This window comes from Triticum dicoccoides, chromosome 5B (genome assembly GCF_002162155.2).
Source record: "Triticum dicoccoides isolate Atlit2015 ecotype Zavitan chromosome 5B, WEW_v2.0, whole genome shotgun sequence".
Classification (NCBI taxonomy): Eukaryota; Viridiplantae; Streptophyta; class Magnoliopsida; order Poales; family Poaceae; genus Triticum; species Triticum dicoccoides.
Genome location: NC_041389.1, coordinates 350,816,259 through 350,842,172, shown reverse-complemented (window position 1 = coordinate 350,842,172; position 25,914 = coordinate 350,816,259). Strand labels below are relative to the sequence as shown.

General features: G+C 47.8%; 2 protein-coding genes across 2 annotated transcripts in view; one reads left to right on the top strand and one right to left on the bottom strand.

The window, feature by feature from the left end:
* LOC119308864 (BTB/POZ and MATH domain-containing protein 1-like) overlaps window positions 1-14,482 on the top strand; it is an 18,022-nt gene extending 3,540 nt beyond the window's left edge. Inside the window, exon 2 of the mRNA XM_037585031.1 lies at window positions 13,319-14,482. Within this exon, the coding sequence (XP_037440928.1) occupies window positions 13,319-14,221 (903 nt within the window). The 3' untranslated portion in view covers window positions 14,222-14,482. The remainder of the gene's footprint in view (window positions 1-13,318) is intronic.
* A 1,546-nt stretch (window positions 14,483-16,028) lies between these two features.
* On the bottom strand, window positions 16,029-19,919 carry LOC119308863 (cysteine desulfurase, mitochondrial-like). The gene is made up of 2 exons (XM_037585030.1): window positions 18,324-19,919; window positions 16,029-16,378 (listed from the first exon to the last, which is right to left on the bottom strand). Exon 1 carries the CDS (start codon window positions 19,770-19,772, stop codon window positions 18,387-18,389), a length of 1,386 nt encoding a protein of 461 aa, XP_037440927.1. The 5' UTR covers window positions 19,773-19,919; the 3' UTR covers window positions 16,029-16,378; window positions 18,324-18,386.
* Between the last annotated feature and the right edge of the window lie 5,995 nt (window positions 19,920-25,914).

Here is a 25,914-nt window from a genome sequence, read left to right as displayed (position 1 = left end):
TGATCTCTCCACCATCAGGAGCAGCGGTGGGGGAGTCCCTGGGGTCACCTGCCCCCCTCCCGCGTTGGGGCCGGCCTGCCTCACCCCCGCCTCGCCGGCTTCCCCGGCCGCCTCGCTGACGGTGGACGTCGCCTCCCCGGCCTCCGCGCACCCCCCTCCGACGGTGGCGTACACCAGGAGACCCCGGCCCTCCTCCACGCCGGTGACGTCCTCCCGCCGCAGCGCCCGCCTGGAGGCGTCACGGCCGGGCGACTCTCCTGCTCCTTCCGTCGCCGAGCGGGCGGAGCTCCGCGCCGCGGTGCGGAACCTTGAGTCAGGTGTGGATCTCGTCCCTCCCAGTTCTTCTCGTTGCTCCTTTTCTGCTCTCGAGGCCGCTCCCCTTGGCCACCTTGCTAAGGTGGCCAACGACTCGGCCATTGTCTTCAGGGGGGAGGTTGGGCCCCCTTTAGATCAGATTGAGGCCATCAGGGCCCGGGAGATCCTCGACGGCAGGCTGGCCGAGTCTCGTGCCCGCCTGCTTCGGCCTCCAGCTCCGACCCCTCTGGTGGCCGACGGGATCATCCGTGGTCGCACTCGGTCTCGCACGGCCGCCCTTCACGCGCAAAGCGCCTCTCGTGTCTTGGGGTCAAGCAGCCCCCCGATGGGGGTTTAGATGAGGGCCCTTTTCTGGAACCTCCACGGCTTCGGCCATGACGGCCGTTGCCGCCAGCTCATCGAGTACATCCGGGACGAACATATTGACATCATTGCCATCCAAGAAACCCTTAGAGTCGAGTTCACCCTACAGGAGCTGGAACATCTGAGCCCCCACCTCTTCGCGTGGCACTGGCTCCCTTCTAGCGGGACCTCAGGCCACTCGGGTGGCATCCTTCTTGGGGTTAAGGATGCCACTTTCGAGGTGGGCGGCATGGATAGAGGGGAGTTTTTCGTTAGCATGGAGATCTTCGAGCGGGCTTTGAACTTCAAATGGGAGGTCATTGCGGTCTACGGTCCGGCTGACCACCGCCGCTCCCCGGCCTTCCTTGCCGAGTTGCAGCTGAAGATCTCCAACTCCCCACATCCTGTTTTGGTGGGGGGCGACTTCAACCTCATCCGTTCGCCGGACGAGAAGAATAATTCCCAGGTTAATTTTGTTGGGGAACGTTGCAGAAAACAAAAATTTTCCTACTCGTTTCACCAAGATCATCTAGGAGTTCATCTAGCAACGAGTGATTAGATGCATCTACATACCTTTGTAGATCGCGAGCGGAAGCGTTCAAAGAACGGTGATGATGTAGTCGTACTCGACGTGATCCAAATCACCGATGACCAGCGCCGAACGGACGGCACCTCCGCGTTCAACACACGTACGGAACAGCCACGTCTCCTCTTCTTGATCCAGCAAGGGAGGGAGGAGAGGTTGAGGGAGATGGCACCAGCAGCAGCACGACGGCGTGGTGTTGATGGAGCTGCAGTACTCCGGCAGAGCTTCGCTAAGCACTATGGAGGTGGAGGAGGTGTTGAGGAGGGAGAAGGAGGCAACCAAAGGCCAGGGCGTTCAGGTATGAAGTCCCTCCTCTCCCCCACTATATATAGGGGTGCCAAGGGGGGGTGGTGCGCAGCCTAGGAGATCCAATCTCCTATGGCCGGCGGCCAAGGGGAGGTTTCCCTCCCCCCCAAGGCACCTAGGAGGTGCCTTACCCTCCTAGGACTCTTGTCCCCTTAAACCCTAGGCGCATGGGCCTATGTGGGGCTGGTGCCCTTGGCCCATTAGGCCAAGGCGCACCCCCTTACAGCCCATGTGGCCCCCCGGGGCAGGTGGACCCACCCGGTGGACCCCCGGGACCCTTCCGGTGGTCCCGGTACAATACCGATAACCCCGAAACTTGTCCCGATGCCCGAAACAGGACTTCCCATATATAAATCTTTACCTCCGGACCATTCCGGAACTCCTCGTGACGTCCGGGATCTCATCCGGGACTCCGAACAACATTAGGGTTACTGCATATACATATCCCTACAACCCTAGCGTAACCGAACCTTAAGTGTGTAGACCCTACGGGTTCGGGAGACAAGCAGACATGACCGAGACGACTCTCCGGTCAATAACCAACAGCGGGATCTGGATACCCATGTTGGCTCCCACATGCTCCACGATGATCTCATCGGATGAACCACGACGTCGAGGATTCAATCAACCCCGTACGCTATTCCCTTTGTCTATCGATATGTTACTTGCCCGAGATTCGATCGTCGGTATCCCAATACCTCGTTCAATCTCGTTACCGGCAAGTCACTTTACTCGTACCGTAATGCATGATCCCGTGACCAGACACTTGGTCACTCTGAGCTCATTATGATGATGCATTACCGAGTGGGCCCAGTGATACCTCTCCGTCATACGGAGTGACAAATCCCAGTCTTGATCCATGTCACCCAACAGACACTTTCGGAGATACCCGTAGTCTACCTTTATAGTCACCCAGTTACGTTGTGACGTTTGGCATACCCAAAGCACTCCTACAGTATCCGGGAGTTACACGATCTCATGGTCTAAGGAAAAGATACTTTGACATTGCAAAACTCTAGCAAACGAACTATACGATCTTGTGCTATGTTTAGGATTGGGTCTCGTCCATCACATCATTCTCCCAATGATGTGATCTCGTTATCAATGACATCCAGTGTCCATAGTCAGGAAACCATGACTATCTGTTGATCAACGAGCTAGTCAACTAGAGGCTCACTAGGGACATGTTGGTGTCTGTTATTCACACATGCGTTACGATTTCCGGATAACACAATTATAGCATGAATAAAGACAATTATCATGAACAAGGAAATATAATAATAATGCTTTTATTATTGCCTCTAGGGCATATTTCCAACAGTCTCCCACTTGCACTAGAGTCAATAATCTAGTTACATTGTGATGAATCGAACACCCATGGAATTCTGGTGTTGATCATGTTTTGCTCTAGGGAGAGGTTTAGTCAACGGATCTGCTACATTCAGGTCCGTATGTACTTTACAAATCTCTATGTCTCCATCTTGAACATTTTCACGAATGGAGTTGAAGCGACGCTTGATGTGCCTTGTCTTCTTGTGAAACCTGGGCTCCTTGGCAAGTGCAATAGCTCCAGTGTTGTCATAGAAGAGCTTGATCGGCCCTGACGCATTGGGTATGACTCCTAGGTCGGTGATGAACTCCTTCACCCATATTGCTTCATGTGCTGCCTCCGAGGCTGCCATGTACTCCGCTTCACATGTAGATCCCGCCATGACGCTTTGCTTGCAACTGCACCAGCTTACTGCCCCACCATTCAAAATATACACGTATCCGGTTTGTGACTTAGAGTCATCCAGATCTGTGTCGAAGCTAGCGTCGACGTAACCCTTTACGACGAGCTCTTCGTCACCTCCATAAACGAGAAACATTTCCTTAGTCCTTTTCAGGTACTTCAGGATATTCTTGACCGCTGTCCAGTGTTCCTTGCCGGGATTACTTTGGTACCTTCCTACCAAACTGACGGCAAGGTTAACATCAGGTCTGGTACACAGCATGGCATACATAATAGAACCTATGGCTGAGGCATAGGGGATGACGCTCATCTCTTCTATATCTTCTGCCGTGGTCGGACATTGAGCTGAGCTCAATTTCATACCTTGCAACACAGGCAAGAACCCCTTCTTGGATTGATCCATATTGAACTTCTTCAATATCTTATCAAGGTATGTGCTTTGTGAAAGACCTATGAGGTGTCTTGATCTATCTCTATAGATTTTGATGCCTAATATATAAGCAGCTTCTCCAAGGTCCTTCATTGAAAAACTTTTATTCAAGTAGGCCTTGATATTGTCCAAGAGTTCTATATCATTTCCCATCAAAAGTATGTCATCTACATATAATATGAGAAATGCTACAGAGCTCCCACTCACTTTCTTGTAAACGCAGGCTTCTCCATAAGTCTGTGTAAATCCAAACGCTTTGATCATCTCATCAAAGCGAATGTTCCAACTCCGAGATGCTTGCACCAGCCCATAAATCGAGCGTTGGAGCTTGCACACTTTGTCAGCATTCCTAGGATCGACAAAACCTTCCGGCTGCATCATATACAGTTCTTCCTTAAGGAAACCATTAAGGAATGCCGTTTTGACGTCCATTTGCCATATTTCGTAATCATAGAATGCGGCAATTGCTAACATGATTCGGACGGACTTCAGCTTCGCTACCGGTGAGAAAGTCTCATCGTAGTCAACCCCTTGAACTTGTCGATAACCCTTAGCGACAAGCCGAGCTTTATAGATGGTCACATTACCATTCGCGTCTGTCTTCTTCTTAAAGATCCATTTATTTTCTATGGCTCGCCGTTCAACGGGCAAGTCAGTCAAAGTCCATACTTCGTTCTCATACATGGATCCTATCTCGGATTTCATGGCTTCTAGCCATTTGTCGGAATCCGGTCCCGCCATCGCTTCTTCATAGTTCGAAGGTTCACCGTTGTCTAACAACATGATTTCCAAGACAGGGTTGCCGTACCACTCTGGTGCGGAACGTGTCCTTGTGGACCTTCGAATTTCAGTAGGAGCTTGATCAGAAGTATCTTGATCATTATCATTAACTTCCTCTCTAGTCGGTGCTGGCACCTCAGGAACATTTTCTTGAGTTGCGCCATTTTCCGGTTCAAGAGGCAATACTTCATCAAGCTCTACTTTCCTCCCACTTACTTCTTTCGAGAGAAACTCTTTCTCCAGAAAGGACCCATTCTTGGCAACAAAGATCTTGCCTTCGGATCTGAGGTAGAAGGTGTACCCAATAGTTTCTTTTGGGTATCCTATGAAGACGCATTTTTTGACTTGGGTTCGAGCTTTTCAGGTTGAAGTTTCTTGACATAAGCATCGCATCCCCAAACTTTTAGAAACGACAGCTTAGGTTTCTTCCCAAACCATAATTCATACGGTGTCGTCTCAACGGATTTCGAGGGAGCCCTATTTAAAGTGAATGCGGCAGTCTCTAAAGCATAGCCCCAAAAAGAAAGCGGTAAATCGGTAAGAGACATCATAGATCGCACCATATCTAACAGAGTGCGATTATGACGTTCGGACACACCATTACGCTGAGGTGTTCCAGGCGGCGTTAGTTGTGAAACTATTCCACATTTTCTTAAGTGTGCCCCAAACTCGTGACTCAAGTATTCTCCTCCACGATCTGATCGTAGAAACTTGATTTTCCTGTCACGTTGATTTTCAACCTCACTCTGAAATTCCTTGAACTTTTCAAAGGTTTCAGACTTGTGTTTCATTAAGTAGATATACCCATACCTACTTAAATCATCAGTGAGGGTGAGAACATAACGATAGCCACCGCGAGCCTCAACACTCATTGGACCGCACACATCGGTATGTATGATTTCCAATAAGTCGGTTGCTCGCTCCATTGTTCCTGAGAACGGAGTCTTGGTCATTTTACCCATAAGGCATGGTTCGCACGTGTCAAATGATTCATAATCAAGAGACTCTAAAAGTCCATCAGCATGGAGCTTCTTCATGCGTTTGACACCTATGTGACCAAGGCGGCAGTGCCACAAGTATGTGGGACTATCATTATCAACTTTACTTCTTTTGGTACTCACATTATGAACATGTGTAGCATCACGTTCGAGATTCATAAAGAATAAACCATTCACCATAGGAGCATGACCATAAAACATATCTCTCATAAAAAATGGAACAACCATTATTCTCAGATTTAAAAGAGTAGCCATCTCGAATTAAACGAGATCCCGATACAATGTTCATGCTCAAAGCTGGCACTAAATAACAATTATTAAGGTTTAAAACTAATCCCGAAGGGAGATGCAGAGGTAGCGTGCCGACGGCGATCACATTGACCTTGGAACCATTCCCGACGCGCATCGTCACCTCGTCCTTTGCCAGTTTCCGCTTATTCCGCAGCCCCTGCTTTGAGTTACAAATGTGAGCAACTGCACCGGTATCAAATACCCAGGAGCCACTACGGGCACTAGTAAGGTACACATCAATTACATGTATATCACATATACCTTTGGTTTTGCTGGCCTTCTTATCCGCTAAGTACTTAGGGCAGTTCCGCTTCCAGTGACCGCTTCCCTTGCAATAAAAGCACTCAGTCTCGGGCTTGGGTCCATTCTTTGGCTTCTTCCCGGCAGCTTGCTTGCCGGGCGCGGCAACCTCCTTGCCGTCCTTCTTGAAGTTCTTTTTACCCTTGCCTTTCTTGAACTTAGTGGTTTTATTGACCATCAACACTTGATGTTCCTTTCTGACTTCTACCTCTGCTGATTTCAGCATAGCAAATACTTCGGGAATGGTCTTTTCCATCCCCTGCATATTGAAGTTCATCACAAAGCTCTTGTAGCTTGGTGGAAGCGACTGGAGGATTCTGTCAATGACCGCATCATCCGGGAGATTAACTCCCAGCTGAGTCAAGCGGTTATGCAACCCAGACATAGTGAGTATGTGCTCACTGACAGAACTGTTTTCCTCCATCTTACAGCTAAAGAATTTGTCGGAGACTTCATATCTCTCGACCCGGGCATGAGCTTGGAAAACCATTTTCAGCTCTTCGAACATCTCATATGCTCCATGTCTCTCAAAACGCTTTTGGAGCCCCGGCTCTAGGCTGTAAAGCATGCCGCACTGAACGAGGGAGTAGTCATCGAAACGTGCCTGCCAAGCGTTCATAACATCTTGTTCTGCAGGGAGAACGGGTGCGTCACCAAGCGGTGCTAGTAGGACATAATCTTTCTTGGCAGCTATGAGGATGATCCTCAGGTTCCGGACCCAGTCCGTATAGTTGCTGCCATCGTCTTTCAGCTTAGTTTTCTCTAGGAACGCGTTGAAGTTGAGGACTACGTTGGCCATTTGATCTACAAGACATATTGCAAAGATTTTAGACTAAGTTCATGATAATTAAGTTCAACTAATCAAATTATTAGTGAACTCCCACTTAGATTAGACATCCCTCTGGTCATCTAAGTATTACATGATCCGAGTTAAACTAGACCGTGTCCGATCATCACGTGAGACGGACTAGTCAACATCGGTGAACATCTTCATGTTGATCGTATCTTCTATACGACTCATGCTCGACCTTTCGGTCTTCTGTGTTCCGAGGCCATGTCTGTACATGCTAGGCTCGTCAAGTTAACCTAAGTGTTTGCATGTGTAAATCTGTCTTACACCCGTTGTATGTGAATGTCTGAATAAAACACCCGATCATCACGTGGTGTTTTGAAACAGCGAACTGTCGCAACGGTGCACAGTTAGGGGGAACACTTCTTGAAATTATTGTGAGGGATCATCTTATTTACTACCGTCGTTCTAAGTAAACAAGATGCAAAACATGATAAACATCACATGCAATCAAATAATAAACGTGACATGATATGGCCAATATCACATAGCTCCTTTGATCTCCATCTTGGGGCTCCATGATCATCTTGTCACCGGCTTGACACCATGATCTCCATCATCATGATCTCCATCATCGTGTCTCCATGAAGTTGCTCGCCAACTATTACTTCTACTACTATGGCTAACGCGTTTAGCAATAAAGTAAAGTAATTTACATGGCGTTTCTTGATGACACGCAGGTCATATAAAAGAATAAAGACAACTCCTATGGCTCCTGCCGGTTGTCATACTCATCGACATGCAAGTTGTGAATCCTATTACAATAGCATGAACATCTCATACATCACATATAGATCATTCATCACAACTTTGGCCATATCATATCACAAACCACTTGCTGCAAAAACAAGTTAGACGTCCTCTAATTGTTGTTGCAAGTTTTACGTGGCTGAATTAGGGTTCTAGCAAGAACGTTTTCTTACCTACGTTAAAGCCACAACGTGATTTGTCAACTTCTATTTACCCTTCATAAGGACCCTGTTCATCGATTCCGCTCCAACTAAAGTAGGAGAGACAGACACCCGCCAGCCACCTTATGCAACTAGTGCATGTTAGTCGGTGGAACCGGTCTCACGTAAGCGTACGTGTAAGGTTGGTCCGGGCCGCTTCATCCCACAATACCGCTGAAGCAAGAAAGGACTAGTAACGGCAAGAAAGTTGACAAATCTACGCCCACAACAAATTGTGTTCTACTCGCGCAAGAAGAACTACGCATAGACCTAGCTCATGATGCCACTGTTGGGGAACGTTGCAGAAAACAAAAATTTTCCTACTCGTTTCACCAAGATCATCTAGGAGTTCATCTAGCAACGAGTGATTAGATGCATCTACATACCTTTGTAGATCGCGAGCGGAAGCGTTCAAAGAACGGTGATGATGTAGTCGTACTCGACGTGATCCAAATCACCGATGACCAGCGCCGAACGGACGGCACCTCCGCGTTCAACACACGTACGGAACAGCCACGTCTCCTCTTCTTGATCCAGCAAGGGAGGGAGGAGAGGTTGAGGGAGATGGCACCAGCAGCAGCACGACGGCGTGGTGTTGATGGAGCTGCAGTACTCCGGCAGAGCTTCGCTAAGCACTATGGAGGTGGAGGAGGTGTTGAGGAGGGAGAAGGAGGCAACCAAAGGCCAGGGCGTTCAGGTATGAAGTCCCTCCTCTCCCCCACTATATATAGGGGTGCCAAGGGGGGGTGGTGCGCAGCCTAGGAGATCCAATCTCCTATGGCCGGCGGCCAAGGGGAGGTTTCCCTCCCCCCCAAGGCACCTAGGAGGTGCCTTACCCTCCTAGGACTCTTGTCCCCTTAAACCCTAGGCGCATGGGCCTATGTGGGGCTGGTGCCCTTGGCCCATTAGGCCAAGGCGCACCCCCTTACAGCCCATGTGGCCCCCCGGGGCAGGTGGACCCACCCGGTGGACCCCCGGGACCCTTCCGGTGGTCCCGGTACAATACCGATAACCCCGAAACTTATCCCGATGCCCGAAACAGGACTTCCCATATATAAATATTTACCTCCGGACCATTCCGGAACTCCTCGTGACGTCCGGGATCTCATCCGGGACTCCGAACAACATTCGGGTTACTGCATATACATATCCCTACAACCCTAGCGTAACCGAACCTTAAGTGTGTAGACCCTACGGGTTCGGGAGACAAGCAGACATGACCGAGACGACTCTCCGGTCAATAACCAACAGCGGGATCTGGATACCCATGTTGGCTCCCACATGCTCCACGATGATCTCATCGGATGAACCACGATGTCGAGGATTCAATCAACCCCGTACGCTATTCCCTTTGTCTATCGATATGTTACTTGCCCGAGATTCGATCGTCGGTATCCCAATACCTCGTTCAATCTCGTTACCGGCAAGTCACTTTACTCGTACCGTAATGCATGATCCCGTGACCAGACACTTGGTCACTATGAGCTCATTATGATGATGCATTACCGAGTGGGCCCAGTGATACCTCTCCGTCATACGGAGTGACAAATCCCAGTCTTGATCCATGTCACCCAACAGACACTTTCGAAGATACCCGTAGTCTACCTTTATAGTCACCCAGTTACGTTGTGACGTTTGGCATACCCAAAGCACTCCTACAGTATCCGGGAGTTACACGATCTCATGGTCTAAGGAAAAGATACTTTGACATTGCAAAACTCTAGCAAACGAACTATACGATCTTGTGCTATGTTTAGGATTGGGTCTCGTCCATCACATCATTCTCCCAATGATGTGATCTCGTTATCAATGACATCCAGTGTCCATAGTCAGGAAACCATGACTATCTGTTGATCAACGAGCTAGTCAACTAGAGGCTCACTAGGGACATGTTGGTGTCTGTTATTCACACATGCATTACGATTTCCGGATAACACAATTATAGCATGAATAAAGACAATTATCATGAACAAGGAAATATAATAATAATGCTTTTATTATTGCCTCTAGGGCATATTTCCAACAAATTTCCCTCGGATGCAGCTTTTCAACGATTGGATCGCGGAGCTGGGGCTCCGTGAGCTTGACCGGACTGGTGCCAGATTTACTTGGACCAACCGGCAAACTATTCCGACACAATCCGTGCTGGATCGTGTCCTAGTTTCCCCGGAGTGGGAATTGCGATGCCCCCTGGCATCGCTCCGGGCGGTCACCCGGATTGGTTCCGACCATGTCCCCCTTCTCCTCTCCACGGTTGACGAGCGCCCTCCCTCCCCGCCGCGGTTCCGGTTCGAGAGCTTCTGGCTCAACCAGGCGGGCTTCCGGGAGGCCGTCGTCGCCCGCTGGATCTTCGCCAGGTCGGCACCCCATCGCGCCATGTCCGCGGTCGATACTTGGCACTTTTGTGCCAAGTTAGCCCGCCAGTTCATGAAGGGTTGGGGGGCTAATCTTGGCCGGGACCTGAGAGAGCGCAAGAATTCCATCCTTGTGGCGATTCAAGCCTTGGATGCGCGTGCGGACTCGACCGGGCTCTCCTCGGATGAGTGGCTGTTGCGCTACGACCTAGAGGACCAGCTATCCCTCATCTACTCGGACGAGGAGGCCTACTGGCGCCTACGGGGCACCCAGAGATGGGTGCTTCAGGGCGACGCAAACACCGCCTACTTCCAGGCGGTTGCGAACGGCCGGCGTCGTCGCAACTCCATCCACTGCCTGTGGGATGGAGATGCGCAGTTAGTGCAGCCCGCGGCCATCCGCCTCCATGTGGATGGCTTCTATAGGGCCTTATTTACCCCCACCCCGCGTGGTGGGGCTAGCCTTGCCCCCGACATTTGGTCGGGGGCGCTTGGAGTCTCGGCTGCAGCCAATGCGGCCTTGGTTGCTCCTTTCAGTGAGGACGAGGTCCTCGCTGCCATTAGGGGGATGAACCCCTCCTCGGCCCCGGGACCTGATGGTTTACCTGTAGCTTTCTTCAAGACGTTCTGGCCTGCCATCAAGCATGAGGTCATGGCTCTCTTTGAGGAATTCTACTCTGGTACCATGGATTTGGGGCGCCTTAACTATGGTGTGGTGACCCTCATCCCCAAGGTCCCGGGTGCCGCCGATATCCGCCAGTTCCGCCCCATCACAGTTATTAATGTGATCTTTAGGATTCTGGCGAAGGGGTACGCCAATAGGGTGACCCTCCTTGCGGACACTATTACCCACCCGAACCAATCCGCCTTCATTCAAGGCCGATTTATCCTGGATGGGGTGTTGGTGTTCCACGAAGTGCTCCACGAGGTTCGTCTGAAGCGCCACAGGGCGGTCTTCCTTAAGCTGGACTTCCACAAAGCCTATGACACGGTCCACTGGCCGTTCCTGAGGGAAGTCCTGCTTCGCAAGGGCTTTGACGATCGGTGGGTGACCCGCGTCATGCAGCTCGTCTCCTGCGGCCGGACTGCGGTGAACATCAACGGCGAGATTGGACCCTTCTTCCCTACCCTTTGTGGGGTTCGGCAGGGGGACCCCTTCTCGCCGTTCTTGTTCAACATGGTTGTCGATGCCCTGGCCGCCATCCTAGTTAAGGCCACGGCTGCGGGGCATATTCGAGGCTTGGTCCCGCACCTTGTTGGAGGGGGAGGGGTGACCCTTCTCCAATACGCGGATGACACCATTATTATGACGGAGGGATCCGCCCTCAAGATTTCCAACCTGAAGTTTCTCCTTCTGTGCTTCCAGCAAATGTCGGGCCTGACCATCAACTTTGACAAAAGCGAAGTGATGGTGCTCGGCTACCCCGATGAGGACGCTCAGTCCATTGCCGATCGGCTTAACTGCCGGCTGGGATCTTTTCCCATGACCTATCTGGGGATCCCCATTAGCGACTCGCGCCTCACCGTGGCGGACCTCCGCCCCACGGTGACCCGTATGCAGCACCGAGTTGAGCCCTGGAAAGGGCGTTGGCTGTTGAAGGCGGCACGTGTGATCCTTATCAACTCGTCGCTTGCCAGCCTTCTGTGGTTCCTCATGAGCTTTTACAGCCTTCATGAAACCCTTCATCAGGAGATCGCCAAGTACCAGGCCAGATTTTCCTGGGCTGGCGAGGCAGGCAGACAGAAATATCACATGGTCAGCTGGCCAGACATCTGCAAACCCAAAGACCAGGGTGGCCTTGGGATTTTGTCCTCTCGGCGCATGAACATCGCCCTCCTCACCCGCTGGCTATGGCGCATTGCCAATGGGGAGGGAGGCCTTTGGTTGACTATCATTCGGAACAAGTACCTGCGTGGCCAGCCTCTGGCGTTCTGCCAGCGCTCGGGCGGTTCCCAGTTTTGGCAGGCAGTCGTCCAGCTGCTTCCAGTCCTGAGGATAGGCACCTCCATCTCGGTGGGCTCTGGCGCCTCGACCTTGTTTTGGCTTGATAGGTGGCTAGGGGACTCCCCCCTGGCCGCCCGGTTCCCCATCCTCTTCGACATTGTAGTTGACCCTCGGGTCTCGGTCGAGGCGGCCCTTATTGACTTAGGGCGCCTCGCGTTTCATCGTCCTTTTGGCCCTGCCGAGGTGGCTGCTTGGGATGTCCTCCTCCAGGACATCGCCCTGTTGCCTATGGACGTGGCTGACTCTCCGGATGCCATCTCCTGGCGTCTGGATTCCTCAGGCCGCTTCTCCACCAAGTCCCTTTACGCGGCTATTGCCCCATCTGTTGCCCCGGAGCCATTCGGCCTTATCTGGGACATCCGCCTCCCACTTAAGATCCGGATCTTCTTGTGGCAATGGATCCGCGGCCGCCTACCGTCCGGCGTGGAGGTCCTCAAGCGCCATGGGCCTGGGGATGGGATGTGCCCCCTATGTGACACGGCGGAGGATGCCAATCACATCTTCTTCTCCTGTTGCACGGCACAGTTCCTATGGGCGTGTTTTCGCGAAACGGTTGGGGGACAGTGGTGTAATAACAACTTCCCCGACTTGCTTGCGGAAATCCAGGCCTCCCCTCCACGCTACAGACATATTAGATGGCTGTGCGTTGGGGTGCTGGCTTGGACGTTGTGGACGGTTCGCAATAAGCTTGTCATTCAGAAGGTGCCTCTTCGACGTGCGACTGACTCCATCTTCAAAATGTGTGGTTACTTGCAGCTCTGGCGGCCGCTTAGCCGCCCTCTGGACCGGGATGCCATCGACAGACTCCTCTCCGACCTTCGTTCGTTGGCCTTCCGCCTGGCTCCGCCGCTCCCGCCGCCTCCCCCGGAGCCCGACTAGAGGCGTCTCTCTCCCGGCGTGTGTGCCGCTTTTTGTGTGTGTGTTGGGCTTGTTGAGCTGTGCCCTCAGCACTAACCCTTGTTGCTTGTTTGTTCCTGGACTGTGTGTGTGTGTGTGAACCTTGGTGGTGTGAACCTTGTGGATGTTGGCTTTGGCATTGGCTTTATCTATAAAGCGGGGCGTGAGCCTTTTTCGGTAAAATCATAGTCCTCATCACAGTGCGGCGTAACCCCGATCTGGAGGGCGATCCCAAGGTGTCTACACACATGGTTTTACTCGACAAGACCGGCTCACCAGCGCCTTCCATGGGGATGGGGACGGCGACGAACATAGGCAGCTCTATCCCTGGCTTAATTGGAGGTTGCATTCTGATAGCAAGGAGAGATGAAGTAGAGGTGAACTGTGTGGTCGACAACTACTTTGTGGTGTTGTGCTCTGTGGACATCAACTGGACACCTCCAACTTCATCGCTGAAGCAGGAGCTCCCGAGTTTGGGTCATGATCTTGCCATGATGTGGGATAAACAAGATCTCACCGATGTTTCCTTTCATGTTGGCGGGGAGAGCTTCAGCGCACATCGTCTCGTGCTCGCTACCCGATCGCCAGTCTTCAGAGCAGAGCTCTATGGTGTGATGGCTGAGAGCAAGATGTCATCTATCACCATCCATGACATGGAGGCCTCAACCTTCAGATCAATGCTCCATTACATATATCATAGTTCGCTGCCTGATGCTGGCAAGGTGGATATTTCTTCCCCCATGGCACAGTACCAGCATCTGCTTGTAGCCGCTGATAGGTATGGGGTGGAGGGGCTAAAGAAGATCTGTGAGGACAAACTATGTTGCAATGGTATCACGACGGACACTGTGGTTTCAATGTTGGAACTTGCGGAGGCCCATGTCTGCCCCAAACTCAAAGCTAGGTGCTTTGATTTCCTCACCGATGGTGACAATTTCAAGATGGTCGCGACGTCAAGTGAGTACCTCCATTTGATGCAGAACTTTCCGACTCTCTTGGTTGAAGCGCGGAATAGGTTCAAGATAGCGCATGGAAAACCGACCATCGTTGAACCTGGTTCACACAAGAAAGCTAGAGTAAACTAGAGTATATTAGGCATGATAATGGAATGGTGATACAAAAATGTTTGGTTATTCCAAGCCTGTTATATTGGCATTCCCTTCGTCGGCTATCCTTTGTGCTTAGTACTATTTTGCAGTAGAGTACTCCTAACGTAGCGATCATGGCTTCAGGTTACCGTTCGATTTCTAGAGAAGACATGCCAACAACTGTATCCCAGCTGTATGCTGTTCTTATGCGCCCGTTTATATCTAGCCTTTTAGTTTCAGCAACAGTGGCAAGTTGAAATGAAAATTTATGCTACATTTGTCATATTATTGGCGGAATTTCCCTGGATACGACCTTTTACGTCCAACCTCACTGTGATCCCGTGTCTCATTTTGTAAGTAACAACCTCACTGTGATCCTGTGTCTCATTTTTTAAGTAGCAACTTGATCCATGGTGGTTAACTAGTGTCGCCGTGAAAAAATCACCTGGCGCCTAGCATTACTCTGTTATTGGGGACAAGTGGGAACAGTTTACAATGACTCCAGTGCATGGGACAACTTATACAGTCAGCAGCGGTTAAGTTTGGCTATCCTTTCTTTCAGTTTTTTGATAGAAGTTAGTTTGGCTGTTGATGCAACTGGCAGCAAGCTATTGAGTGCTTGGGAGAAACAGCACATATTCATATACCAGTGTCCTTCCTCCAATATTCTCACTTCTCTAGTTCTCTTGTGTCTCTTACAGCTCGAAATGACTGATATTTCAAAGATGTGCCTTTTTAAAAAAATCATCATGACCTCTTTTTTAGATTATAACTACAGTGCATCCTCAAGCAATACAGGGCATCTGGCCATCCTTGCAAGTTCACGAGCAACCCTACTAGTATTAGCTTCTCTATGAAAATGTTCAATAATACTTTTGAGGAAAAGCACATGCCTTGGTTGGCCTGCCTTGACAGTGTACAGAGCAAGCCGAGCAATGACGTTTACAGTAGTTGCCAGCATATCCAGTCCTTGGTTAGGACAAAGGTGCGACAATCTTGCTGCCAAGCTTGATATATCGGACTGCAGCACAGCTTCGTCGGCGGAGAGGAATGAACCCTGGTTGTCTATGGGTAGCAGAAGCTGCGGAATGAACAGTGAGACAGAGGAGAGAAATACCAAATATGTGAACGCTGATGCAATCCGCACGCCCTAGAGCGCACTTCAGAGTCCTGCTTGGTGCTTGCTAAATTACTCATGTTGCAGAATTCCTATGTGCTGTATAGGAACCATAAAACAGAGCAATAACATTATAAGTGGCCTCGGTAGGTGGTTTACTCTGAAATTCCCACACAACTGAACTATTTCTGAATTTCTCTAAATACTCCAGACACCGACCACATCATGCATCACCAGTACATTACTTTTTCTGAACTGAAATCACGACTACTTCATTCGGTCTACATAGTTTCATTTGGATGGGCGTAGTATAGATGAAAACTACCGGCTTCCTCTCATAAAAAAAAAAACTACCGGCTTCTACTCCCTCCGTTCCTAAATATAAGTCTTATACGGATTTATATAGACATAGTTTAGAATGTAGATTCATTCATTTTGCTGCATATGTAGTCCATATTGAAATCTCTAAAAAGCTCCGTTCCTAAATATAAGTCTTATACGGATTTATATAGACATAGTTTAGAATGTAGATTCATTCATTTTGCTGCATATGTAGTCCATATTGAAATCTCTAAAAAGACTTGTATTTAGGAACGGAGGGAATAGTATTCACAATAGATGCAGTGAATGGAATGGATCGGATCAGATGATATGGCAACTCAAGCTCGAAGCCACCCACAACACAAGTTGAATATTGCCCCCACTAGATTATTGAGATGTTACCAGAATAACAATAAATCAGAAACAAAGAGTACATATCTCTTGTCATAACAAACTGAGAGAATACCAAAACCATATCTGCAGCAATAATACATACACAGCGCTGTAACTAGTTCAAACTGTCCTTCAAAAGATACAACAGCAAGTAGTATCATTATTTCGTGTTTTGATACATTCCAGCTAGAGAACAAGTCTAACTCTCGCCAGATTGTTTGAGTGCTGCCAAACATGCCTCCTTACATAATACTCATCGATCATCTTCGCAGATCTATCATTATGATTAGGATGCCAACACTATCTTCAACTACCAAACGTGCCTGAAATGATTCAACCATGTGCTGTATTAGACAGTTGTACCGAATCAGAGTATATGGCAACTGTAGATTTCCCAGTAATAAACAGTAGAAATTACTGAAGCATGAGTTTTCTCTTTAATAGTGCCTTCCATATAACCATAGCTACGGAAAAATGATCTTAGTACTGCAGAAATACCTGCAGCACTGACCCAATTATGAGACCAACGGGCCAAGCAAAAATATTATATACTCTGAACATACCATTTTGATGTAGATCATTGAAAGAACAGTTACAGTGTGTGAACATGAGAATTAAGTACCTGGCTAAGCCTATTATTTTCTACAACAAAACAGCACTAAAAATGTACCAAAGGTAGAGAAACGCTGATGCAGAAAGAGATAAGGTTACTGAATGCACCAAAACATTGGTGAAGAACAAAAGCAAGAGTATGATTAAAATTGGACAATACACAAGTATACAACCCAAGGAACAGGAGAACAACATATACACACAGAATTTCGTAGACAAATCCATATGGTAAATTAGTATGAAGCCATGCTCTTATAGTATTATTAAGATTAGATTATTTGATGCAAATAACAGAAGTATGTGAGAAACGAAACACCAGACTGGAAGGAACATAGAATGTAAGACTGAGATTGATAGTTATAAACTTATCTATCTAAAACACAGTATGAACTAAAATAAACAGGAGTTGAGAAGTCAAAGAACTAAAATAGATAGGCAAACATCAGATAGAATCATAAACAACATACAGAACAAAGGATGCATGGAACAAATAAACAGACAACCTATAAAAAACAGAAAACCATGTGACATTTGAGTTATTGGCAAAATGCAATTCAATTACAATGTCATATGATCAGGTCACTTTGGTGTAAGGTGCTCTACAAAATCAGGCTGCGAAGTAAGCATGCCCTTTGAATTTCATGATGACCTGTTGCGAAGCAAACAAACTAAGACATCAAGTCATCAAGTGACTGTTCAAGGAAGCGTTTTTAAGCGACGCTTACGCACTGAGCGATGGCAAACTGCTTCGCTTTTGCCCTAAGCGGTAGATTAAGCGGGTTTTTTTAAATGGCCAGATTTTGGCTGTTTTTTAACTATGTTTGCTTGTATGTTTGCACAACAATGGCAATATGCCATTTATCTTCTTATTAGGCTCTGTTCGTGAACTATTTCCTTCATATTCTGGCAAAATTCTGGCCACATGGTCTCTATTAGTTATGACTATTTGAACTGAACTGCATTTTAGTTGTTATTTTGCTTGCCATGTGAACCTGATGTGTGTATTCACTATGGTGTGAACTGTATTTCAGATGCTATTTAATTACCCATGTGCCATGTTTCCTATTTTCCTGTGCATGTTATTCAAAATCTGTCAAATTCTAGCCAATTTCAAAAAACGCTAAAGCGCCCATTGCTCTAAGCTGTGGCCTTCCGCTTCGCTTACGCTTTCCGCTTTTTTGAACATTGTCAAGTGAACAACATAGTAATTTCAGATGTTCAGCTTGGAGATAACTTTTTTCATTTAAAGATATCCTTCAAGCAAGACATTGTGCTGTCCATTTCTATATTAGCACAAAATTTGCAACATCCCCTTGTAGAAATAACATGGTAATGAGGGATTCACAACCAACGATTTCATGTTCTGCCGCACTTAACCTTGCATTTTAACCATCGTTGCATATTATGTTCTATTAATCAGGTTCTCAAAGTAATCTGCAGTAATTTTACATAGAACGCAAACTGCCACAAACAAATGATTGTAGCTTATTACTGAGAAAACATTGCACACATGGTAACATTCTCAAAACTTAGCCAGCGGTGGCCTACCAGATTTAAGGAGTACTCAAGGTCACGCACTTCCACTAGCAGGTATAGTACATATTCCCTTATGAAAAAAAAAACAAGATATAACAAGAACAGCTAAAGGCCATATACCTATGTATGTGTCCATCCGAGCACATCTAAAGCAGTCCAGCGAACAGCATTGTGAAAAGAGTCTCAGTGCTGCGACCACTGGATGCTCTTGATGTCGATGCCTGCCTTAGCCATCTCATAGAGTGGACTCATCTCACGGAGCTTAAGCACCTGATGGACAGTGAGCTCAGTTGCTCTGTCCACCTCTTCCTCGGTGGTGAAGCGGCCAATGCCAAAGCGAATGGAGGTGTGTGCCATGTCCTCATCCACACCAAGCGCCCGGAGCACATAGGAAGGCTCCAAACTAGCACTGGTGCATGCACTGCCACTTGACACAGCCACCTCCTTCAGCCCCATCAGCAAGCTCTCGCCCTCGACATATGCAAATGACAAGTTCAGGTTGCCCGCATACCGGTGCTCCATGCTACCGTTGATGACAACATCATCAACCTTGGAACGGATGCCATCAAGCAGACGCTGCTGCAGAGCGCTAACTCGCCTCTCATCGTAGTCCATCTCTTTGGCTGCAATTTCGCAGGCAGCACCAAATCCAACAACAATGGGCGTGGGCACTGTGCCACTGCGTATGCCCCGTTCCTGGCCACCTCCACTCATCTGTGGCTCCACACGAATGCGAGGGCGGCGGCGCAGGTAGAGCGCACCGACACCCTTGGGTCCATAAATCTTGTGCGCGGACAGTGACATGAGTCCAATCCCCATCTGGTTGACATCAATTGGGATCTTCCCGAGAGCCTGCGCCGCGTCTGTGTGGAAGGGCACGCCCTTCTCACGGCAGATGCGGCCAATCTCCTCAAGCGGCTGGACAACGCCAATCTCGTTGTTTACTGCCATGACGGAGACCAGCCCAGTGTCGGGGCGGATGGCATCGGCGAGCTGTGCGACGTCAATGAGGCCGTCGGGGCGAACGGGGAGGTAGGTGACCTCGAACCCCTCTTGCTGGAGGTACCTGCAGGAGTCGAGGACGCACTTGTGCTCGGTCTGGGTGGTGATGACGTGGCGGCGGCGGTCGCGGTAGAAGTGCATGACGCCCTTGACGGCGATGTTGTTGCACTCGGTGGCGCCCGAGGTGAAGAAGATCTCCCTGGGGTCGGCGCCGATGAGCCTCGCGACGCGCGCGCGGGCCTCCTCGACGGCGGCGTCCGACTCCCAGCCGTAGAGGTGGGTGCGGGAGTGCGGGTTGCCGTAGCGGGAGAGGTAGAAGGGGAGCATGGCGTCGAGCACCCGCGGGTCCACGGGTGTGGTCGCCTGCATGTCCAGGTAGAGCGGGCGGCCGGAGATGCGCACGCCCTTGATGGTGATGGAGTCGTCCTCCTCCTCCGCGGCGAGGGCGTCGACCGGCAAGGCGGCCGTGGAGAGGGCGCGGACGGGGGTGGGGGCGGGGGCGGGGGAGGAGGGGAGGCGGCCGCCGCGGCGGAGGAAGAGGGGGAGGAGGCGGCGGGGGAGGGCCATGGGTGGGGAGAGGTAGGGTTCAGGGGTGCCGCCGCGCTGCTCCCGTTTCTGCGGAGGGGCGAATTGGGGAGAATGGCTATGCGCAGACGAGACGGGGAGGGTTTGCGGCCTTGGGGAAGCGTCAGCGTCGACGTGGTGGCGGATAGGCGGTGGAGACTGGGCTAAGGAAATTGGGCACGCAACGAGCCGACGATAAATGGTGGCGGATGAGCCCTCAGCTGTCACGAAGCCACGCGCCGGTTCGGCCCAGGTTTTCGTTGCGGTGGGCGTGTTCTCGGGCAAGAATAAAAAAACTCCAGGCATCTACATTATGCATCAACCTTTCAAACAAGCAAATCAACATATGATTGGATGGTTAAAGAAACTGTGGTATCCTTAGCCCATCAGGGTTTAAATCTTGGTGTTCGGCTGCTCGCATTTCTATGGTGACTTCATAAATTTTAAGATGATATGTCGGCTCAGTCTTTCGGAGGTGCTCATAAGGGTAGGGTGTGCGTGTATGCGTTCATAGGGGTGAGTGTATACGCGTGTATATGAGCGCTTTCGTCTGTATTGTGTTAAAAAAAACCTTTCAAACAAGAAAAAACACTTGATCCAGCCTGTGGTTTGATGGTTAGGAAGATAATGACCTCGTAGGCATGGCAACTGCTCTCTTTTTATAGACGTTCGACTGCATCTAGCTAGCAACAGTGGTCGGGCGTGGACTTCGACCCACATTGCCCGCCCTTTACCCTTGTCGGCGAGGGAACATGTGGTGCAGTTCGACTTGGCGTGCTCGATCTTGTAGAGTTGGTCGTCGATTCGGCACCGGCGGTGAGCGGACGTCTATGCAATGGTCCTGGATCGATCCTCTACCCAGTCCGATGCCACATTCGATGCCATGAAGGACGAACATATATTTAAACGTGTAAACATTTAATAAATGTCATGAACACTTTTTCGAAGCTTTTTAAGAATTAAGTAAACTAAATTTTGCATTTCATAATTTTTTACAGTAAATTCATGAACATATCTATAAACTTCTCGCAACAAACATATTTATAAACTTGTGAGCATTTTAATAGAATTGCACAAACAAAATTTTACATTTCATGAATATTTATTAAATGACGTGAACATATTATTGAATGGTATAAAGTTTTTAAAACTGCACGGACGATTTTTGCATTTTACTAATAATTTTAGTGCATGGAGTACATTTTTTAAAAAATAAAGAAATTTATGAATTATATTTATATTTAAAACAATCAAAAAATAGAAGAAAGTAAAAAACAAAAAGAGAAAAGAAACGAAGCAAACCAACAAAATCAACAAACGTCACGTTCATTACTACATCCATCCCATAATATAAGACTTTCTTTTGACACCAAAAAATGTCTTACAAGTATCAAAAAAACGTCTTACATTATGGAACGGATGGAATATGTTGATGTCCCGTGTTGTGGGCAAGCTCCACTCATACCATGCGAGAAATAGAGGCATCTAGGTGAACACAAGCATTAACCTAAAAAAAGGTAAACATAGGCAATTTGTCGGTGATACGCTCAATTTGCATCATGCTTTTATATTGATATTTATTGCATTATGAGCTGTTATTACACGTTATAGTACAATACTTATGTCTTTTCTCTCTTATTTTACAAGGTTTACATGAAAAGGGAGAATGCCAGCAGCTGGAATTCTGAGGTGAAAAAGGAGCAAATATTATAGACATATTCTGCACAACTCTAAAAGTCCTGAAACTTCACGGAGAGTCATTTTGAAATTAATAAAAAAATATTGGGCGAAGAAAGCACCAGAGGGGAGCCACCTGCCATCCACAAGGGTGGGGGCGCGCCCCCTGCCTTGCCGCCAGCCTGGTGATACGTCTCCGTCGTATCTATGATTTTTGATTGTTCCATGCCAATATTCTACAACTTTCATATACTTTTGGCAACTTTTTATATTATTTTTGCGACTAACATATTGATCCAGTGCCCAGTGCCAGTTCCTGTCTGTTGCATATTTTTTGTTTCGCAGAAATCCAATATCAAACAGAGTCCAAACGGGATAAAAACGGACGAAGATTTTTTTGGAATATTTATGATTTTTTGGAAGTGAAATCAACGTGAAACGGTGTCCGGGGTGGTCACGAGGTAGGGGGGTGCGCCCTACCCCTCCAGGCGCGCCCATGACCCTCGTGGTCCATCCATAAGGCGGTTGACGCTCTTCTTTTGGCGCAAGAAAGCTAATTTTATGAGAAAGATCTGGGCGAAAGATTCACCCCAATCGGAGTTACGCATCTCCAGATATAAAGAAAATGGTGAAGGGGTAGAATCAGATAACGCAGAAACAGAGAGATAGATCCAATCTTGGTGGGGCTCTCGCCCTCCCAAGCCATGGGAGCCAAGGACCAGAGGGTAAACCCTTCTCCCATCTAGGGAGGATGTCAAGGAAGAAGAAGAAGAAGGGGGGCTCTCTCCCCCTTGCTTCCGGTGGCGCCGGAGCGCTGCCTGGGGCCATCATCATCACCGCGATCTTCACCAACACCGCCGTCATATTCACCAACATCTCCATCACCTCCCCCCATCTATATCCAGCGGTCCACTCTCCCGTATCCCGTTGTACCCTCTACTTAAACATGGTGCTCAATGCTTCATATTATTATCCAATGATGTGTTGCCATCCTATGATGTCTGAGTAGATTTTCGTTGTCCTATTGGTGGTTGATGAATTGCTATGATTGATTTAATTTGCTCGTGGTTTTGTTGTTGTCCTATTGTGCCCTCCGTGTCGCACAAGCGTGAGGGATTCCCGCTGTAGGGTGTTGCAATACGTTCATGATTCGCTTATAGTGGGTTGCGTGAGTGACTGAAACACAAACCCGAGTAAGGGGATTGTTGCGTATGGGATGAAAGGGGACTTGATGTTTAATGCTATGGTTGGGTTTTACCTTAATGAATCTTTAGTAGTTGCGGATACTTGCTAGAGTACCAATCATAAGTGCATATGATCCAAGTAGAGAAAGTATGTTAGCTTATGCCTCTGCCACATAAAACTTGCTATCGGTCTAGTAACGTAGTCAATTGCTTAGGGACACTTTCATAACTCCTACCACCACTTTTTCACACTCACTTTATTTACTTTCTTGCATCTTTATCTAAACAGCCCCTAGTTTATATTTATGTGTTCTTTATTATCTTGCAAACCTATCCAACAACACCTACAAAGTATTTCTAGTTTCATACTTGTTCTAGGTAAAGCGAACATCAAGCGTGCGTAGAGTCGTATCTGTGGCCAATAGGACTTGAGAGAGTATTTGTTCTACCTTTACCTCCTCGTTGGGTTCGACACTCTTACTTATCGGAAGAGGCTACAACTATCACGTATACTTGCGGGTTATCACCTGGCAGGCCCCCAATGCCCATCTTTTACTATATGAAGGGGTTTTACCTGGAAAAAATCAGAAGGAAGCTTTCGGGAGAAGCGCCGATGTCTCGAGGCGGAACCTGGGCAGAACCAATCTAGGGCTTCGGCGGAGCTGTTCTGCCGGGGAAACATCCCTCTGGGAGGGGGAAATCGAAGCCATCGTCATCACCAACGATCCTCTCACCGAGAGAGGGTCAATCTCCATCAACATCTTCACCAGCACCATCTCCTCTCGAACCCTAGTTCATATTTTGTATCTGATCTCTGTCTCAAAACCTGAGATTGGTACCTATAGGTTGCTAGTAGTGTTGATTACTCCTTGTAGTTGATGCTACTTGATTTATTCGGTGGAAAATCATATGTTCAAATCCTTAATGATAATTAATACTTCTCTGATTTTGAACATGAATATGCTTTGTGAGTAGTTATGTTTGTTCCTGAGGACATGGGAGAAGTCTTGTTATAAGTAATCATGTGAATTTGGTATTTGTTCGATATTTTGATGAGATGTATGTTGTCTTTCCTCTAGTGGTGTTATGTGAACGTCGACTACATGACACTTCACCATTGTTTAGCCCTAGGGGGAGGCATTGGGAAGTAATAAGTAGATGATGGGTTGCTAGAGTGATAGAAGTTTAAACCCTAGTTTATGTGTTGCTTTGTAAGGGGCTGATTTGGATCTATATGTTTCATGCTATGGTTAGATTTATCTTAATTCTTCTTTCGTAGTTGCGGATGCTTGCGAGATGGGTTAATCATAAGTGGGAGGCTTGTCCAAGGAAGGGCAGCACCCAAGCACCGGTCCACCCACATATCAAATTATCAAAGTAACGAACGCGAATCATATGAGCATGGTGAAAACTAACTTGACAGTAATTCCCATGTGTCCTCAGGAGCGCTTTGCTTTATATAAGAGTTCGTCCAGGCTTGTCCTTTGCTACAAAAAGGATTGGGCCACCTTGCTACACCTTGTTTACTTTTGTTACTTGTTATCCGTTACGAATTATCTTATGACAAAACTATCTGTTACCGATAATTTCAGTGCTTGCAGAGAATACCTTGCTGAAAACCGCTTGTCATTTCCTTCTGCTCCTCGTTGGGTTCGACACTCTTACTTATCGAAAGGACTACGATAGATCCCCTACACTTGTGGGTCATCAAGACTCTTTTCTGGCGCTGTTGCCGGGGAGTGAATCGCCTTTGGTAAGGAAACATTTATATAGTGTGCTGAAATTTACTGTCACTTGTTACTATGGAAAATATCCTTTGAGGGGTTTGTTCGGGTTATCTTCACCTTGACCGGAAGAGCAAAGAGTTGATCCTCAACCTACTGCACCTAATATTTATTATGAAATTCCTTCGGGTATGATAGAGAAACTTTTAGCTAATCCTTAATCAGGAGATGGAACATTACATCCTGATATGCACATAATCTATGTGGATGAAGTTTGTGGATTATTTAAGCTTGCAGGTTTGCCCGAGGATGAAGTCAAGAAGAAGGTCTTCCCTTTATCTTTTAAGGAGAAGGCATTGACATGGTATAGGCTATGTGATGATATTGGATCATGGAACTACAACCGATTGAAATTGGAATTTCATTAGAAGTTTTATCCTATGCATCTGGTTGATCGTGATCGAAATTATATATATAATTGTTGGCCTCGTAAAAGAGAAAGTATCGCTCAAGCTTGGGGGAGGCTTAAGTCAATGTTGTATTCATGCCCCAATCATGAGCTCTCAAGAGAAATTATTATTCAAAAATTTTATGCCCGGCTTTCTCATAACGATCGATCCATGCTCAATACTTCTTGTACTGCTTCTTTTACAAAGAAGACTATTGAATTCAAATGAGATTATTGGAAAGAATTAAACGCAACTCTGAAGATTGGGAACTCGACGAAGGTAAGGAGTCAGGTATAAACCTTAAATTTGATTCTGTTAAAACTTTTATGGATACCGATGCTTTTCATGATTTTAGCACAAAATATGGACTTGACTCTGAGATAGTAGCTTCTTTCTGTGAATCATTTGCTACTCATTTTGATTTCCCTGATATGTCTCCAACGTATCTATAGTTTTTTATTGTTCCATGATGTTATATTATCATTCTTGGATGTTTTACAATCATTTTATATCATTTTTTGGTACTAACCTATTGACATAGTGCCAAGTGTGAGTTGTTTGTTTTCTGCTTGTTCTTTACATCGTAGGAAATCAATACCAAACGGAGTCCAAACACAACGAAACTTTTTGCGATTTTTTTCTGGACCAGAAGACACCTGTTGGGCCAAAGAAGTACCTGAAGGGTGCTCCGAGGGGAGCACAACCCACCAAGGCACGCTTGGGGGCCCAGGCGCGCCCAGGTGGGTTGTGCCCACCTCGATGGCCTCCAACACTGCCTCTTTGCTCTATAAATACCCCAATATTCCAGAAACCCTAGGGAAGTCGACGAAAATCAATTCTAGCCGCCGCAAGTTCTAGAACCACCAAATCCAATCTAAACACTATCACGGAGGGGTTCATCATCCTCATTGGTGCCTCTTCGATGATGCGTGAGTAGTTCATTGTAGACCTACAGGATCGTAGTTAGTAGCTAGATGGCTTCCTCTCTCTCGTTTGATTCTCAATACAATGGTCTCTTGGAGATCCATATGATGTAACTCTTTTTGCGGTGTGTTTGTTGGGATCTGATGAACTTTGAGTTTATGATCAAATCTATGCTTTTATCCATGAA

Bases quoted from the DNA above. Each gene is read 5' to 3' on its own strand.
- LOC119308863 (XM_037585030.1), bottom strand. From the start codon at position 19,772: ATGGCCCTCCCCCGCCGCCTCCTCCCCCTCTTCCTCCGCCGCGGCGGC.